Raw genomic sequence first — 18770 nt, forward strand, 5'->3', positions numbered from 1 at the left:
TATTAACATCCCTGCAGAGAGGCTAAAAATTGTGCACTATACATCAAATATGAATGTCCCTGAGTTACTGTCCTGAGCAATCCGCATTATAAAAAGCTCTATAGGATCTTCATGTCTGATGTTTCTTTTCTCAATTTTTGAGAGGAAATGATTATCTGTGTTTGCGTTTTATTATTCAATAACAGTCAGCTGCATCAACAGATTCTGTGGCTTTAGCAGGAACTTAGTCTTACGTTTTTCTTGCATAGTTTTCATTCTTCATTTGGATTTCTCTGCCCAGTTTGCATGGCGGGAAAATTGGTCAAGAAGGGAAAAAACGGGGGGAAAGAGAACAGAGTGGGGCCCACTGGTCTCTCCACATCCCTGTGTTGAATATGAAAATATATTATAGCATAATGTGTTCAGTATGCAAGCTTGAAGGAAACCATATGAAAAGATCCCAGACAAAGAGCCTTCTGTGTTCCAGCTGACCCCCCTCCCACCCCCATCCGTCGTCTGCTTCAACTGAGAGAGAGAGGGAAAGAGACAGAGAGAGGGAGCGAGAGGAGAGGTAAAAGTGGGAGGTGTGTGTGCAGAGTCGTAGGAACTGAAAAGGGGCAGTACGCACTCTTGCTGCCTCACACAGCCAGACCCATTTGAGTACAGGTGAGCGGCATGACTAAACCAGGACACACCAAACAGGAAGGAGCACTAAATCCTGGAATTTTATCTGTCGCTGTGAAACTGTGATCGCTGCAGACTTTGTCACCTGCAGCCCATTATATTTATCTCTACAGGGTAAGACATTATCTTTGTTTGGAGAGAGAGAGAGAGAGCAGGGGGAATGCAGTGAACTGTAGCAGAAGAGGAGGGAAACTTTGAAAGTCTTTGTCTGAGTGGATGACAAACATCTGTGGCTGCTGTTTTTTCCCCTCGACGCAGGCCGCAGGCTTGCAGAGGGGGTTGGCTGGCTACATTAGCACTGTGGGCACTGATATCTGACTCTATTGTCCTGACTGTGTGGAGCCTGCTGTGTAGTCAGGTTATAGACTTGAACTGCACTGTGTAACATTAGAGGGTTTATCCAATTAAAGACCCGGCTGGAGACTGTATTGACTTTCGTATATAAGTAATTGCTTCCTGTTAACACAACAGGTGAGGCCCATTAACTGCTTTACAGGGGGCAATGGTAGGTTTTGTTCAGCCATATGTTACCATATATATAAATGACACCCCTTAGGTTTTGCTGTAACTGAAGACGCTTTGAAACTGCAGAAAATGGTTTTGTCAAATGTCTGAATGTGAACAGAGTGACTGCCAAAAAGTCAATAACATTCTGCAATTAGTTCCTGCAGTATTGATATTACTTGCACACGTTTTACATTTTTAAAATGTGCTTGTACTTCCTGCCTTCCATGTCTAACAGTTTTCACATTATGACTCTGACTTCTTTAGAAGGTTCCTCCTTCTTGGCACCAGATCATACACACCTACTTCGAGTGTTTATCTTTGCCTCTTGAACTTCTCCACCTGCGACTATGAGAGTACGATGAGCTGCACATGAAGCAGACACTTCATTACAAGGTTTTCCTCTGCATGTTTAATGAATGCACTCGCAGGATTCCTAAAAGAGAAAAGAGAAACAGAGAGAGAAAGAGACATTTGTGACTTTCATTGGCGTCTGTGCCTTGCATTGTTTTAGATGTCAGTCATCAGCCAGCACAGGCCGAGGCATGTTGACTATCACAGCCTCCTGAGGAATTATGAACCAGGAATGCTAATTTTGGAGCACTACCTGAAATTATTTTGTAGTGCTGCAAGGGCCCTTGAATGGCTCTTTGTCTGAGCAAGAGAGAAAGACAGAGAGCAAAGGGGCCTGCTAAAGCCTTTACCATTTACGGCTGAATGATTTTTACATGCCAAACTGTAAAGGAGCCAGGCAAAGACGAGATATAGCAGACACATAGCAGCTCTGCCCGTAAGGGATTAAATCACAAAGGCTTTAAGTCAGTGTCCTGACCAGGTGTCCCATTATAAACCCGGTAATTGATACCCACGAGTCTTACAGTTGGTGGCATGCACGCTCACCTGACATCCACATATCTCCCACAATTCAACACATATGCACTCAGAGCAACTGATGATGTACAGATGCCACACCTGAGGTGAAAATGCATGCAGTATATGAGTTATTAGGTGACTGGCATGCTTTCTAGAAGTTGGCTATTGATACAGATGTGTAACAAATGTACCAGACAACGGCTACGAGGGACAGATGAATGATGACAGTTTGTACGGCTGCCAAATTCATTTCTCCCATGCGACATCAATAATTGAGACGAGCTGCAGAGAGCATTGGGATAGATTTGCTGTCTGCCTATGATCCTGTCATAGGTTGACGATGCACAGGAACTCTGTGATTACACACCAAAGTAGCCTACGGGCCAGACTGTAAATGATATCCTTGGCTCTAATCATGGAGGTCATTGGGTGGTACAGGAAAAGTGTGCAGGGGTGGGGGCTGAGCAGGACAGGTGGGCACTGTAAAATACCTTTTGAACTTCAAGGTAATTGAAGGGTGGGGGTGGGGGGGGTGGATGACATCAGATCTTAGGAATGGCAAGTAAATAGGAGCGGTTGAGGCAGGGACAAAACACAACACCCAGGCTGGAAATTAACAAACTGGGACGAATGAAAAGAAAAAATAACAGATTGTGGCAGACGAGGATTTCAGGAGTCCATATGTTGGTGTTTTGTTTTCTAAGCCACAGTGATTATGCATCTCTGCTGATGTCAATTTTGAGTTTGCTGCATCTGTTCTTCGTCCAGGAGTTAATAAATATTTTCAGGCTGGATCAAAGACAATAATTAAACCATATTTTAATCAATCTGGTACAGCAGTGTACTAGAGCACACTCTCCAAATGTGTTCACCTCAGAAACCATTGATCTAATCTAATAAATCAATGTCTGTTTCCAGATGAGGTCCAGATTGATCCCAACATGGATCACACATCTGGGGAAATCAAAGGGCTGTTGTCAGAGTGTCTAAACAATACCGGCCTTCATCTCTTCTCACTTGACACGATCACACCAGTAAGCTAAACTGTGGAGGATTTTTGTTTCTTTTCTGCAGGGAGGTGGGGCAGTGTTTTGTTTGGGCTGATTGTCTTCAGTGGCCAGTGAGTAGTCCTCCTACACACTGTCATGACTCAGCTGTCGTACTGGAGAGCGTCTCCACAAAACACGGTCTTTTGCGGTGCCTGAAACACCTCAAGAAAAAAGATGAATGTGGTTGCCATGGCTCTGAGGAATCTCTGAAAAGACATTTAAAAATAATGATTATGTGTGTAGTTCTCTGCACAGGCCTCCCACTCCTCCTGAGTGTTACAGTGGTGACTCACCAACAAAAACAAATGCAACCCTGATCGGCTTCAAGGAGAGGCAAGTCTGATCACAGACAAGGATGTGTAAACACCGGTTTATCATTACAAACTTTGCCGGTGGGTCTTATTAACTTTGAAGGGGGAACATGACACTGCTGATCTAATGAAATGCCTTATTGGATAAGAGGGAGGAATGCAATGGATGTCACTGTAGGTAATTCAAAATCTTTGTTTGTCTCTTCACTTTATGCTGCATGGAAATATTTAATCCACACTCACTTCCTCAGTGTGCTCTATCACATCATAGACCCAGGCACAGAGATAAAGCTAATTTTTTGGCAGGTTTAATACAGATTTCCGACACTCAATTCAAAATGAATTGTGACCTCCCTTCCTTCTTTGGAGACATCGCTGAGTTTTATCACGTTCAGACTTTTATAAAGGCATCTCCTCATTTCCTTCCCCACCATTTTAGCCTGACAAAAGTTCAAAGTGAGAAGGCTGATCTTCATCTTGAAAGACAGAGAATTGGACTGTCATTGTCTCATAAATGGATTCGAGTGGAGATTTGAGCCGTAAAGTAAACCAGCGTTCAGCAAAAGACTTAGACGAGCCAAGCCGAGTATATTAAAAAGTTCTTCAGACCACTTTCTCAAGAAACAGTCACCAATTCCAATTTCTGGAAACTGCAGACTCTCTGTCGGCACAAAGGTCAGGTCTTTTGGACTGTTTTCTTGAAACCATCACGATAATACTTTAATTCCTGTACAAAGCAGTGGGTTGAAACTCATGCTATTACACAAAGGGTGATGACGGACAATTGAGTAGGATTCTTGTACCAGCTGTTTGCCAAAGCTGTGGTTTGCCAGAGTTGTGGGTAGATGTAACATCCAGCTTTTGTCTGTGTAAATGTCACATTTAAATAACATAACTGAAGAAGATGCTTTTGACATTTGCATAACTGAATTAAACCTGTGTATTTCTCTTTTTTACAGGTGATCCTGGAGGGAAAATGGACATGGAGATGCATTAGATGAAGTGTCGTGACCTTTTTCCCCCCAACCTTTCCTTTTATCAACAGCTTAAGCTTAGTTCACCAAACTAAAACAGATTGTCCTAAAAACTGGCTGAACAATCAGAACACAGACATCAAGTCTTTCTTAGCATAACAAATTCTGAATGGAGGAGCTGCTGACTGCAGAGTTACTGAATTCATGACGAATCCTTAGTTCTAGTATGCTGATGCCTTTCAGTATTAATCAAAACTATCATAAGAATTATAAGAACTACAAGAACTTTCCCTCTCAATTGTGGTTTTGTGAATAAACAAGAGACAGAATCTTATTATCCTGCCTTCAGAGGCTGTATCTGGCTTCAATGTATAAGAAATAACACAGTACACTTGAATTTAGGAACTCTAGCTGAATGCATTGGAGCTCTGAATACAAACCAAGAATGACCTTTCCAGAGTGAAATGTTATTCCTCACATGCACCTAACAGCAGGAAGCCGCCATATACACAGTTCCCCTTCACGTCACTGTAGAGTTATGATCTCCAAGATAAAGGGCAGATCCTTTTCTCTGGGAGAAAAATAATCTGTGGGCTGGAGATTGGGAAGCAGACAAAAAGCATGTTTTGGTGACCAAAATAGCAGAGGAGGAAGACTGACGTCTGGGGAAAAAAAAGGAGTATTAGAGAGATGCAAATTGAGAAGACTGGACTGTTTCTCATCCCTTTTTGCCAGATTTTTAACAGAGCACAAAAAACTAGTCCATGGGAACACATCCAAGGCACATTGGAGTTGACCCTCCTGGGACGTCCTGTTAGATAAAGAATAATACTTCATGAAGACCAAAATAAGAATGCACTTCTTCTGTCAAAGTTCAGCTGACTACAGAACAACATTTGGAGGGATTATTGCTAAAAGGGGAGCCATGACCGGCAGCATCCTGGAACGCTGAGCTACTCCTTTCCTCGTCATTTTTTGTTTTTTCTTGTATTTCCAAACATAATCACTCCCTACCAGTGAGGAACAAAACTTCCATCCTCCAACGGGACCAGCGGTTTCATCTTATCAGGAGAGAAGATTGAGTTGACTGGAACGAAACAGTCACATTTCCCCCTGCTGTGGGCTTTTGTTTCTGCTGCAGCAGAATTGAACCGTGGGCAGTGATGGAGATGCAGAAGGGACATACGTCTCTCAGGAGAGGGGTGAGCTGGAGTCCAGGAGGGTTGAGAAAACCTCTCCAGGCAACAAAAGACCTGTACACTCCTGGGACAGAGTGCACTGCATCATGGGAGAAGACGGGATTCAACAAAGACCAGATGAGCCGGAAAACAAGTAAGTGTTTGTTTATCTGGCATTTTCTGTCCTTTTTTGGGCAGCGTGAAAGTGTTTTATTCCTCCGTTACTTCCTGACGCAGAAATGTAGTTGTAAATACATTTCCAGTGGTTAGTTTTTAGTGCAGCCTTAATGCTACAGCATGGCTTGAACTGTAGTATATCATCATATCAGAAAACCTACAAGTGAGAGGAATAGACAACAGATAGAGAAAACAGGCAACTCTGCCTCACCAGTGTAACTTGACACAGTGAAATGCTCCATGAAACATCTGTTTCCATGCTGTAACAATACAGGCTGTCCTAACAGCAATGGAAATGCCATTATGCATCACTGCTGAAGGGCAGTCTTAATATTCAACACAGCCATTGAAAATAATGGGCTAACTTGTGGGAAAAGCTGTTTGGAAACTTTTTAGAACTGTCTTTTTACTTTCACAACTCCCAGAAGAGTAACGGTTCAACAGAAATAGATCTACGAAATATTTCTCTCTGACTGCACACTGCTCATATCACCAAAATATCATGTTGTTAAATAGCAATATTAAGAAACAACAAAACAATGGTCGGCTGGACAGATAATTACCTCTGGGCTGTGACAAGTTTTTCAGATGCAGTATTCAAAGAGAGTAAAAGGACATTGTGCTGTGGGGAAGCAAAACAAAAAGGTCATAGCCATCAAGTAACTGTTATGTAGCCAAGGCCTTGATAAACATCTATAGCCTCTGTGCTTCCAAGAGTGTTCCCATCACTCATTACTCACTAGTTAGTTTCCTCAAATTGAACATAAATCACCAAAAACAACACAAAGGCACTGATAAAAGTCGACTACACCTCTGCAGAAACCTTTCATAACGCACAAAAGTAACAATATGAGCTTGGTTTCAACCCCTGGGCTGGTCTTGTATTTCCCCCATGGGATCCACCAGGAGTTGAGGTCAAATTCAGTCTGGTAAGATCCCAGGACCTCTGTTAATCCTTGTCTTTCCATACCGCTTCACACATCACCCACGGGGGCTGGTGCTGTCATCCCGCTCACCCCACAGCCATCGCCCGGAGAAAGATAACATCCGACAGGGTAATCTGACCTTTGATACACAAATGCAGGGTTGGCCCCCCGACTTAAATCCTCCGGCTGTGGGGGAGTTTTCCCGTCTGCTCTCACCCACGCAGGGATGAGGGGATGGTTACGAGGGCAGAAGGATGAGGTGGAGAAAGTTAGAGGTGGGGGGTGGCTCTTGCATCATTGCTGAGGGCTGAGTTTTGTCTCCGTTGGAGGACAGGAAATTCCTATCCTGCCCTTGCAGGTTGGAGCTCAGGGCCCAGAGGGTTCAAGGAGGGCAGATATTTGGTTGGGGAGAGTGCACTTTCTGACACACGTGGTGTTGTCCAGACGGACATGGAGGGCAGCAGAGGCCGGTTGCTGGTGCTCTGGTGTCCCAGCGGTCTAATCTATACACGCATAAAATGGAATATCTCTGTGTTCCCTTTCGACTTCAAAGACTGCAGCAAGGGTCAGACACTTCCCTGCCATCACAGGACATTAGAGAGAGATAAGCCGCTCCATACTCGCCATTGACTGGGCACCTCTCCTGGACTGTCAAAACAGCGACATCGATACTTTCCCAACAGAGCTCTTTACTCAGTGGCATGTCTCGGTTTTTATAATTAGTGGAAGCCCTGTGGAGGTGGCGGTAACACAGATTTGAAAACGGGAAGCGGAGCTGGAGGCTGAATGACAGACAGCACAGCCTCCAGCTACAGACCCCCCTCCCTCCTTCCCTCCTTCCCTCCTTCCCTGCCTGCCTGCCTGCCTGCCTGCCTCTCTGTCTGTGTCCTGGACTGCGGAGGAAAAGAAACCCGATCCTGTGTCTCGCTACAGAAAAGGGGCGTGAAGCTATCAGACGCAGTTAAATTGAAAACTCTTCTGGAAGTACTACCAAACGGCGGAGCTCTGACTTTTGACACGGAAAAAGGTAAGAGATTAGTCGTTACAGTGGACCCCGCAAGACTGACTCCGCTTCCAGTGAACTCGTGAATCGTTGGGATGTTTTACAGCCTCTGATTCAAACTGAGGAGCAATATGTGGCCGTTTTTGTGAAAACAAACCCAACAAAAGTGTGACTTCTAAGTAGCAGTGTGTAGTTCTTGTAACCGAAGAAATCGGCTACCGTTCATAAACTTCAGGTAACTTTTTTTTTTTTCGCCTCACAAACTGAAAAAGTTGTAACCGACTTCTTATGAGTCGGTTACAACACAGCCCTGCTGTGAACTGTAATGTTTAATCCGCACTGTAACTAAAAATAACACGACCGAATTTCGTCAAATCAGATTTATTTCCGTTTACTCGTTGTTGATTAAGATTTCCATGCAATGGCTAAGTGGCTGCTCACATGTAATCAGATTACGACCCATGTTTTCTGCAAACCAAATCGAGGTAACGGAAAAACTTGAGAAAAAAAAAAAAAAAAAAAACAGATAGAAGTCCAAATCTCAGGAGGAGTTTCACTCGCGTTGTCCGCCGGCGGGCTCTGCACCTGCATGCCACTTGATAAGCAGTGCGCTTCACCTTTCATCTCAAGCCCCGCTGCCCCGGCGCGTTACTCGCGACCCGTGGAGGCACCGCCACCCGTATCGACAGCCTCGATAAAGGGCTCTGAATATACAGTAAGTGGCGGCGGGACAGGGCCGTGGTTCATATCCCTGCCGCAATCTAGGAGAGAAAATGGATTTATGCTCAATGCCGGTGGCACTGCGAGGAGGGGCCGCTCGAAAGGCGGTGTGATAACGCGTTTATCCTCGTTACGTTGCCGCCACAAATGTGTAGCGTGGTTGAGGGATCTCCCTCTCACGGTCTCACGCTCTGTCGTTCCTCCGTCGGCGTCAGCTTGATTGATTTGTCCCCGGCTGTCACTGACACTGATGCATTTTCCGAGCAGGCGTGACCGAAGTCACGGTCAAAGGGCGCAATGTTGTGCCTATAAACGCAATGCAAACGTTTGTAATCCGAATGGGCCCCGTGGTCCCTCTTTATTTCTTAAAACGATAGGGCAGAATTAACATGTGCTCTTGAACTTTAGATGGCTTTATGTGGAAGGAACTCAACGGCACCCTACAAAGAGTTAATTTAATTACCGTGAGGGCAGACTTCAAGTCTGTAAAATCAATGACAGATGCATATTATTCCTTTTGCTGGGGGAATGATCATGTAAGCTTTATACTCTAGGCCAGGAAAAAGTGCTTGCAGAATGAGTTATATAGGGCAGCTTTACAAGTGATTGATTTACGCATAATTATTGTGATTGGCACATGATTACATCAAATAATGTAGTTGTCTGGATCCGTCACCTTATTAAACGAAGAAAGAGTCATGGCTTTGGCAGCTGTCTGCGAAACCTACTGGAGGGATGTTAAATACCTTCCACCAGTTAGAGTTACATGAATTAGATGAATAATCCACCAGATGTGTCATTACAATGAGTTATTCTCTTCTTAAATGTCCATCAGAGAGTCTACGACTTTATGTTTTTATTTTCTTAAAAAAAATAGAAGAAAAGATGCAGCTTTGATTTTCCTCTCATGAACTTTGAATCATGATGCAGTCACTATATTTAAGATGGGAACACTTGATTGTATAGTATGTTTATAGACAGCAGTCGAAAGATGTCATTTTTGGAAGCTGTAGAATATAAAAATGGTCTATTAAGGGTTTGAGCTGCAGTATTTCAAAAATTAACTACAGAGAGAAACCAAAGGCATGTTGGAAGCTCAGGCAGGGAGTTTTCTCAGCAGTGGAGGAATGCTCTGGGAGGGACTACTGCAGATGGCAGAGGAAATAGCTCCACTGCCTGGAATGGAGCTCTTAAGCTCAGAAAACAAACAGTCAATTTTAACATAGACATATTTTAGCTCTGAATTTCAAAGCAGTCAGCAAAACTGCAGAATTACTGTAAGACACTGATCTTTTTTTTTTTTTGTACGATAGCAGACAATGACCTAGATCTTTTTATTAATTTGAGCCAAAAAGCTTTAAGTCTCTTCTATTAAATTGTTTATTTGAAATGTTTCCCCGCCTACGTCTGTGAGTTCTTTGTCTACAGCTCCGGTCTGCTGAGTCAAGTGTCCTCAAAGCCTTATTTTTCTCGCTGGATTGGTTGGAATCAAAAGTACTGCAAGGACCCATAAAAACCATGTGGTGCAGACACAATTATGTGGGTTTTAAGGAGAATTTTCAATCCCAGACTTGTTAAAAATTTGTCCTCGCTGCTTCACTCTGTTTGTACATAAATGCGGTGTGGTGAGCTTTAATTAGATGTTGAGGGAGCGGTATTTGTTTGAATAGCTGATGTAAGTCTCACAAAGTTAGGGTCCCTTTGATCATTAATAAAACATCTCTATTATGGAACATAAAACTAAATCCCTTGTTTCTCTCATTGATCAGGCTTTCCACTTTGCTCTCTCTGTCTCTTTCACTCCAGATCTGACACGGAGCGCCAGTTTATCAGAGAAGGAGCTCAAAGAGGCTCGAGTTCGGAGTCAGATCATTGCAGCTCAGCTCACCATCCCTTCCAACTCCAGCTCCAGAGGCGTGCAGCTCTTCAACCGCCGCAAGCAGAGAGTCAATGCCTTCACGCTTGAAAGCTGTGGAGAGGGGTCAGAGGAGGACAGAGCGGAGAATGTGAAAACCGACCCCTCGTCTAACAAACTAACATGGGCAGAGAGGAGCAGTGAGGAAAAAGATAGAGATCTCAACCTAAAGAATAGTACTACCAAGCCACTCTTCTCACCACCTGTAAGGGTACCTACAGTAGGTGATATCATGGAGGAGCCAGGTAAAGACTTCCAAAAAGAAGAGGACATGGAGGGCAGTGTTATCCAGGAGAGACACTTCCTCCCTGTCAAGGAAGAGCAGGAGGAGGAGGAAGAAGCAAGAGATAAAATCCACGAGGACAAAGTTAAGGATGAGATTCCCCTTGGAAGTAATAATACTGATCCAGTCATGATGGAACATGTCAAGGGGGAAGCAGAGATAAATGGGGGACACACAGGGACAGCCCCCCGTGGAATGCTTCTTAATGGCTGCCACAATGCCTCTGGACCTGAGAGGGTGTCTGTGTCCACATCCAAGCAGACAAGCGCCATCCTCAACAGAACTGCCAGGCCCTTTTTCTCCCCAGTGACAGTACAGTCTCCAGAGGCAGTCAGCCCTGTCATGGACATCCCTCCTCCTCCTTCTTACACCACTCCTCCTCTGCCTGCTTTCACTGCTGCCCAACCTGTGGTGTTCTCACCTCCACCTCCGCCTCCATCATATCCCACACCTCCTCTACCGGCCTTCACAAACCAACCCCCGCAGGCCTACTACTCCAGTCCACCTCCGATGTCTCCTGTGATGTTACCTTCTTCCCCTCCACCATCCCAGCTCCCTGTTTCGTCTATATCTCACTACCCACCCATGCCTCATTATGGCCCTCCCACAGCCCCAAAGCCCTCCACTTCTGTTCCTCAGCCCTCTGGAGAGAGGAAGCTAATAGCACCAAGCAAAACAGGAGTACTTGAAGAGGTGGCTGCCAGGAGGGCAAGTAAGAAGTCAATGTTCACATTCAAAGAGAAGCCAGTGGTAGCTCCAAACCCTGAGCTACTCTCTCTGGTGCAAGGGGTGGATGAAAGGAAGAAACATGGACAAAGATCTGTGCCTGAGCCAACATCTGAGGAAGAGTTACTGGCTCTGGGTGCAGAGGCCTCCAACTTCCTCGCAAAGGAAGAGGATAGGGAAGAGGAGGCTAGAACTCCAGAGTGGGCCTCCTGCCTTAAGAGCTCCAGGACCCGACCAAGGGCAGAGCACAGGCCTGAACAGATCCTTACCAATGTTTCAGGAAAGGGGGCTGAGCTGTTTGCCAAGCGTCAATCCAGGATGGAGAAATATGTCATTGAGAATCAGAATGCAGGACAAATGAGGTCTCCTTCTCCCACAATGTCTCTGCCACCATCTTGGGTTTACCCATCAAACATGCCCGGCAGGGTCAAGGCCATTGCTAAAAACTCTGACATGAGTGCTCAGCTTTCACAAAACCTGAAGGCCCAACAAGCTGTCCAGCAAAAACCGAGGCAAAAAGCTCCAGCGCCACAGCCAGTTCTGGAGCCACCTCCTTTAGAGAATGGATGCTCCAAGATAGAGATGGACCTATCAAGACATCGGCCCTACCAGCTTAGCTCGTCCCTCTTCACCTTTAACCCAGTCAAGGACCCCATTAGTATGCTACCCAGAGGAGCACCACAGGCCAAGAACCTTGTCTCCACCCAAACCTTCCCCAGACAGACTTCCTTACCTAACAACCCTCCCTCTCACTTGAGTACCCAGTGCATGTCTCCTCAGCTGCCTCTCAGCCCCACAGGAGGAGCAGCATATCTGTCAAATCCAGCCTCTGGGCAGCCAAGGATCAGTTCTCCTATGCCTGCCTTTTCTCCAGAGCGAGTGTCCTCTCCCCGGTCGGGGGTCCAGGCACCAAGGCCCACATTTTCTGCAAAGAAGGCAGGGATTTCACCACAGGTGTGGAGGCCCCCTCTGTATAATTTTTAGAATTTTTTTTTCACATCAGATTGATTGGTTCTTTTGTAGAAATTACGCACATAGTTGCTAAACTAAAACTAATCTTAGAAGGCTTAAAATTTACAGTTTACTGCACTAACTACCTTTTTCCTAAACTTGTGCCTTCTTCTTCTGCCTCTTCTTTCTTTGTACTATCTCATGTATTGTAGGTACGTAAAAGAGTGGAATATTTTTACATGTGCAATGTTTAAATCTTATAAATATATCATGAAATAATTGCCCTATACTACAAGATACATGCGCTAGAAATATTGCCACTCTATTCATTATAATCAATAGCTTCCAAAATTATTCAAGTGACCATATTATAATTGTGCATTAAATCTCTACTTGTTTATTTTTCCATTTGAAAAAACAAATATAAAAGAAAAATATACCCTTATTTAAAATAAAAATGTGCCTTGATGTAATCAGGTAAATTGCCAACTCAATGCCACTCAGCACGTCAGCATTTGAAAACTTCCATTTTCAGTGTGAAACAACCTCACACGTTTTCCACCTTGGTCGCCAGGGTGATGCAGCTTCACAAAGCACTTTCACAGATGGTCTGGCATCCACTTTATGATTTGCAATTTAATGCTGCACACTTGCAGTTACAGCAAGACACCTTTTACGTCTTTGTGTCTTCAGGGTAATACTGTATACTCTGCTTTTTTGCATTTTCTACCGAAATATATGGTGTGTACTTGGATTCTTTGATGTTTCAGATCTGCAGGCGGCATACTAATTTGCGTCATGGACCTACATATACAGTATAGTATTTGTGACTTAAAGCAGTAATTCCCCAAGTATTTTTTCACAGGACGTCATCAGTCACTGTTGTTTTAGACTACACAGCTATGCATGTTTCATTTCATAAACCTTGATTTACTGCTTTCTTCTGCTGTCTCTTATCCTGTCTGCTATGATTTTTCTTGTGTTATAAAGTGAATCTTTCCTTCTCTGATTAAAGCTTTATGCTAACACTCTGCTGTGACCTCTTTCTCCTTTTTCTCATTTGCTGACTTCACTGACTTCTTTCAAGCATTAATTTCCCAGTTCAGTGTTTGTTATTTCACTTTCCTGCCTTTCTTGTAATCACTGTGAACACTTGAATATGCTAATAAATTCAATGCCTCCGTTAAGCACACAGATAATTTGCAAAAAGAGGCAGGTCTATTTTGGAACACAGTATGTGATATTTAAAGTTCAAAAATAATTATTTCAGCGTGCCATTAGAAGATATCTTACACTATAATAAGAATCTGGGTTATGTGTGTTTGTGTTAAGACTCGAGCCTTGGTCTTGTTTCGTCTTCAGGGGCTAAGACATTTAGACAAATGATATGACCTTTGACCTGGGCCTTGTTTCTCCCACAGATGCCCCGAACTTTGAAACATGAACACTAACATTCATCTTAAAAGACCATAACTTCTCAGGATACTGATCTTGGAAGTTCAGTCTATAACTCTTCAGACTGTCTTCCTATCATTATCCCAAGCAGAGATAGTTCTTAATTAGTATGTGCATTACATGGAATGCCACCTTTGCTTCAGCCGAGTAACTTCATATCCCTGTAAAGGTTAACCAACTCAGGAAGGCTAGATGACAGTAACCCGAGAGAGACACTAAAGACCAGGCTTATGTATACCGATGGCCAGGCTTATTGAAGAAACACGTACAGAAGAAGGGAATACACTCAGATTTCCTGACTGCCACAGGGGCTCAGGCTGAACACAAGGTTGGGGAGCAGTGAAAGCAGGCAGAGGAAGAGTGGTGTAAGAAGGAGGGGGGGGGGTGCCCATGACGATACTATTTTTATCAAAACAGATTCACTTAGAAGCTAAAATTAAAATGGGTCATATGGAATAGATTTGTCAAGTTTCACAGAAAACTTTGGTCTTTTGTGAGTTTATGCAGAGCATAAACACAAGCACCTTGTCATGGTCAAAATCAAAACCATAAAATTTAAATAATAACATTGGATTATTCCAAAATTGTACAAGCATTACAGTGTATTATTTTGTGTGGTATAATTGTTTATGTATGTTTTCAAGAGTCTAAAAAAACATTATTTGTCATTGCCAACAGACACCAAAGGACTCCCCCACAGTCGAAACCCATTGTCAGACTCCCCCACCAACCAGGACGCCCAGTCTCATCGGACGTTTCAGCAGTCCAGAGGGTCCCACCACAGGAACCTGGACTCCTAGCCTCCAAACCAATCGCCCCTCCACCACCAGCTCCTACTCCAACCGCTCAGTCACTTCCCCTGTCTCGTCTCCCAGGGGTACAAGATGCCAATCCCCTATGATCAGTCAGAATATCCAATTTTCCAGTACCTCCACTACAGCATCCAGACCCTCCCAAACATCTACAGTCACCTCTCCACGCTCTCCTCCCTGGGGTTCAAGATGCCGGTCCCCGATGGTGAGCCAAAATACTCAGTCTTCCACCATTTCCTCTGTTCCTACACCTAGAGCCTCCCAAACTTCTACAACTGCTACTCCTCCTTGGGGATCAAGATGCCAATCCCCAATTGTAAGCCAGAATACTTCCACTGTTGTCTCCATTTCCCCATCCAGACCCTCCCAAACATTTACAGCCACATCTCCTGTCTCTCCTCCTTGGGGTTCACGTTCGCAGTCTCCTGCACTCTCGCAGGCCAGTTTATCATTCCTCGCCACTAAACCTCTGTACACATCCTCTGCCACCTCTCCTATTCCCCCAACCAAAGACAGTCGCTGCATGTCCCCCATTGCTAATAACTTAGACTCTAAGGCTAACCATCGCCTCCTGGCAAAGAACATCATCAATGCAGCCAAACGCAAAAACAGCCCCTCCCCTGGTGCACTGAGCGGTCACAGCCTCCCCATCTCACCTCTGGGAAATTCCCACCATGGCTACGACTGTCAAAAACCACCCATCAGCCCCTTCCAGTCGCGGGCATTGGGGGCCCAGTCCCCTACCTTCACCAGCCCTCCTCCTACCCCAACACAGAGGATCTGCTCCCCTGTGAGGCTTTACAACACTCGCTCCCTCACCGACTCTGATGCCTCTGTTGAGTCTGAAGACTCAGGCCTCCGGTCGCCTGGCCTGCACTCCTACAACACCTGCCCCCGCGGCTGGGGCGGCAGCCTGAGGGTGAAGAGAGGCACCGTCTCCACTGACCTGTGAGGCTGTTACTGGATGTCAATTAAAGCATAATTTCAGTTTTCATAGACTTTTGTGCCAATGGATCAACCAGTAAAAGATTTTCTGATAAAGTTTCATCAGACTAATGTTACACAAGTTACCTTTCTGCAACTTTGATCACTGATCCTGGACAATGGTAAAGTTGTATCAAGGTAGTATTAGAATTTTATGTCTCCCATTCATAGTACGGACTGACAAGAACAAGCTTTTTACATAAAGCAGTTGCTATGGCTTGTACGCTTATTACATACCAAAAGTGCTCAGACTCAAAATAACCCAAGATATTTGAATTCACTCTGAATGAATATTATACTCTTTACATCTTCACAACAAACATACCTTCACAGTCACTATTACAGTTAAATAGTGTTAAAGTAAATGGGTATCAGTTTTGAATGTTATTAATGAATTATCATTATATTTGCTGGTCTTACACAAGGAAACATGGGAAGAGTTTTAAGGCATAGAAAGGGCACACAAAGTGAAAATTGTGTAAACATATCTTGTTGGACTATACAGTATTTTGGTTGAGGCACTTTCCTTGCTCTATATTAATACAAGATCAAATTTAACTATACAGTGAATTCATAATGAATACTGATCAAGACAATACTAGGTTAAATGAGTTTCCATTATTTTTCCATGACAAAAACACAGTGGTAGATAGGACACATGGTATCCACATTATCATACATGGTCAAAGTATTCACCACAGTTTATTATCCATTTTAATCAATGGAAAATAAATAATATGCATAATTATCACAGTGCAATAATCAGTTTAACACAATGTATACAGTATAAGTTGCTTTATGTACTGCATTTGCTAAAATGAATGTAAGGTTTACAGACAGACTGACAAAGAATGAAAGAGAAAAGGCAGTTGTTGTGTATGAAGGGTTATGTAAGGGTGAGATGGGCATTGATGCACCTGTTCAATCAAACACCGTTTCCATGTTTTTTTTTTTTGCAAATGTTTAAACATTGTTGTTGAACAATTGAATGAACAAATGTTACCTGAAGACTTTTGCAAAATTAATGGCATATTGACTGTAATAATCATTTTGGAGACTGACGTATGTAAGCCTAATGTTGTTGCTTTTGCTGATCACAAACAGTCGCTCCTTTTCAAATCGATAATGTCTTTCATGAGGAACAGATTAACCTTGTTTGTGCTTGTACGTAGTGTACAAAATGCCTGTTTTGGTAAAGTTTAGAAGAAAAATTGTATGTTACACAAGTAGAGAAGGTACAACAAGATGTTATTGTTAAACTTTCCTGGGAAAAAAGGTTAGAAGAATGTTGTTTGTTATGAAATATTGGTCTAAGTGTTTTTGAGAAAAGGATCAGAGGAAAGATATGTATTTTAAATACATATGGAACTAATGTACATTATCTTTAACTTCTGAAGTTTCTTTTTATACTTGATTTGCACTTCTGTTCATTCCACTTCAGCAGCTAAGTTCGCATTGTTTAAAATTTGATTTGCTCAAACAGGTGTCATTCACAATAAAACTAGCAAATAAATATCCTACAGTAAAAATTAGCTGCACAATGCAGCGTGTTGATAGGATGGTGGCAATTAGCTGTAAACCTGACTGCTGTCTTCAAACCAGAGCTAACTTTCTGTTTCAAGTGTGGGATAACTGAAAGCCATTTTACAATATTCCCATCTTGACCAGTCTTGCACCAGCACACACAACACTCCTTCATTCCCTGACATGCAGGCCAGAAGCATCAGCACATTTCTAAGTATTTACTTCAGTATGTCTTTGGAGTGACAGGGACACCTGCTACATTTTGACCTGGCTCCTTCAGCAGGACTAAGCCTATCACTGTCATGGATTGGTTTCAGCCTGGTACACCTCTGGACATAGCAGACACTGCCAGCATCCAAACACAGAAGAATCATTTTATAAAGATTTTTTTTTTTTTGGTTCTGTGACTGCATTCCTGCATTTTATCATTACAGCTCATGTTGTATTTCATAACTGTATAATTTCGGAAAATGAATGCACAATAAAAAGTGATGACACACCAATTTAAATAATTTAAAGTTTGTCAATTGTTTTATTATCTTAATTCTGACCATCTAGTTAGTATATTTTAATGTTGTTTAATAGTTGGAATGAGTTGTTATGAATACCATTTTTAAGTCATGCTAAAAAAAATTTAAAACATATGCTTACAAGTTGTTTATTGCCCCCAAGTAATGACATATGTATAGGCTCAACCACAGCATTTGCAGACTTGTTTCTTTCAATTTTACTGTCTAGTGTTGAGCTTTATTATCAGTGCAACATGCTACATATTTGTGGTGATAGTTACTAGACTGCAATGTCCCACACAGTAACTCGTCAGGGTAAAAAAATGAAACCAAAGCCACATTTATCACAGAATCATAGACTGCCATCTGTAGGACTCCAGACAGAAGTTCAAATGAAGAAATACTGTTTGAACTGATCCTGTACATGCAACAGTTTCTCAAAATAAACATTAAATATATTCCGTCATGGTCTCTATTTTCTTTCCAATAATGTATCATATTATTAAAATTAGGTAATTTCTCTTGCAAGAAAAATACTGTGGGGAAAAAATGTAGAGATTAAGGATACAATTTCAATTTAGTGTCCACTGTTTATCAAAGTAAGACTGAATGTCATTCCTAATAGACCCTTTTTACTGCAGACATTTAAACATGTCATAGGAGGAAACGCAGAGGTGCAATTAATACCAGTAATGAATGATAGCTGCAGGGCATTTAGTTGTTCCAGTGCCAGGGCCCTGCTATTATGCATGCCTGCATGGTCAACAGAGCCATCATTAATGACATTAATACACATTTGCTTTTACCACATTGACAAGTCAAAATATGAGTTGTGAAAAAAGCCTACACTCTCCCAGTGTCAGTGCTTATATGAATTATACTTATACTACGGTAATCTTCATTTTCAGACACAAAATGGTGAGCACTGTACAGATAGCTACTAACCTGGATGCTCACTTATTACATCCTATGATTACGACTTATGAGATTCTAGCACAGCCGCAGTGTTGGAAAAACAAAACAAAACATTATTAGCCACATCACACATATCATTCAACTCAAAATGTGAAAGGCTTGCAAGAGAGCTGAAAATAAGGTGGCATACAGTCAGCAGACATTCAACAGGTTTGCGAGAGACACACACACACACACACACACACACACACACACACACAAGCTGAGCAGTTTCTCTTCCATAACTCTTCTCATTTTATTTTTGCAGATTTGTGTTGC

General features: G+C 42.9%; 1 protein-coding gene across 3 annotated transcripts; it reads left to right on the forward strand.

Moving 5' to 3' along the window:
• Window positions 1-628: 628 nt before the first annotated feature.
• LOC120785183 (synaptopodin 2-like protein) lies at window positions 629-17850 on the forward strand. Of its 3 annotated transcripts, none has more exons than XM_040119654.1 (4): window positions 629-645; window positions 4360-5706; window positions 10185-12256; window positions 14387-17849. In XM_040119654.1, the coding sequence occupies exons 2-4, from the start codon at window positions 5538-5540 to the stop codon at window positions 15470-15472; spliced, it is 3327 nt and encodes a 1108-aa protein (XP_039975588.1). In that variant the 5' UTR covers window positions 629-645; window positions 4360-5537; the 3' UTR covers window positions 15473-17849. The 3 variants fall into 3 exon arrangements, with proteins under 3 accessions (XP_039975588.1, XP_039975587.1, XP_039975586.1); XM_040119653.1 differs by having other exon boundaries at window positions 637-777; XM_040119652.1 differs by lacking the exons at window positions 629-645; window positions 4360-5706 and adding an exon at window positions 6976-7682 and having other exon boundaries at window positions 14387-17850.
• Window positions 17851-18770: the final 920 nt, after the last annotated feature.

The sequence above is a fragment of the Xiphias gladius genome, chromosome 23 (genome assembly GCF_016859285.1).
Source record: "Xiphias gladius isolate SHS-SW01 ecotype Sanya breed wild chromosome 23, ASM1685928v1, whole genome shotgun sequence".
NCBI lineage: Eukaryota > Metazoa > Chordata > Actinopteri > Istiophoriformes > Xiphiidae > Xiphias > Xiphias gladius.

Excerpts from the sequence above, each read along its gene's own strand:
- LOC120785183 (XM_040119652.1), top strand. The coding sequence starts at position 7,442 with ATGACAGACAGCACAGCCTCCAGCTACAGACCCCCCTCCCTCCTTCCC. Across the intron at positions 7,683-10,184 it reads GACTTTTGACACGGAAAAAG|ATCTGACACGGAGCGCCAGT; the intron begins GTAAGAGATTAG and ends CTTTCACTCCAG. Across the intron at positions 12,257-14,386 it reads AGGCAGGGATTTCACCACAG|ACACCAAAGGACTCCCCCAC; the intron begins GTGTGGAGGCCC and ends CATTGCCAACAG.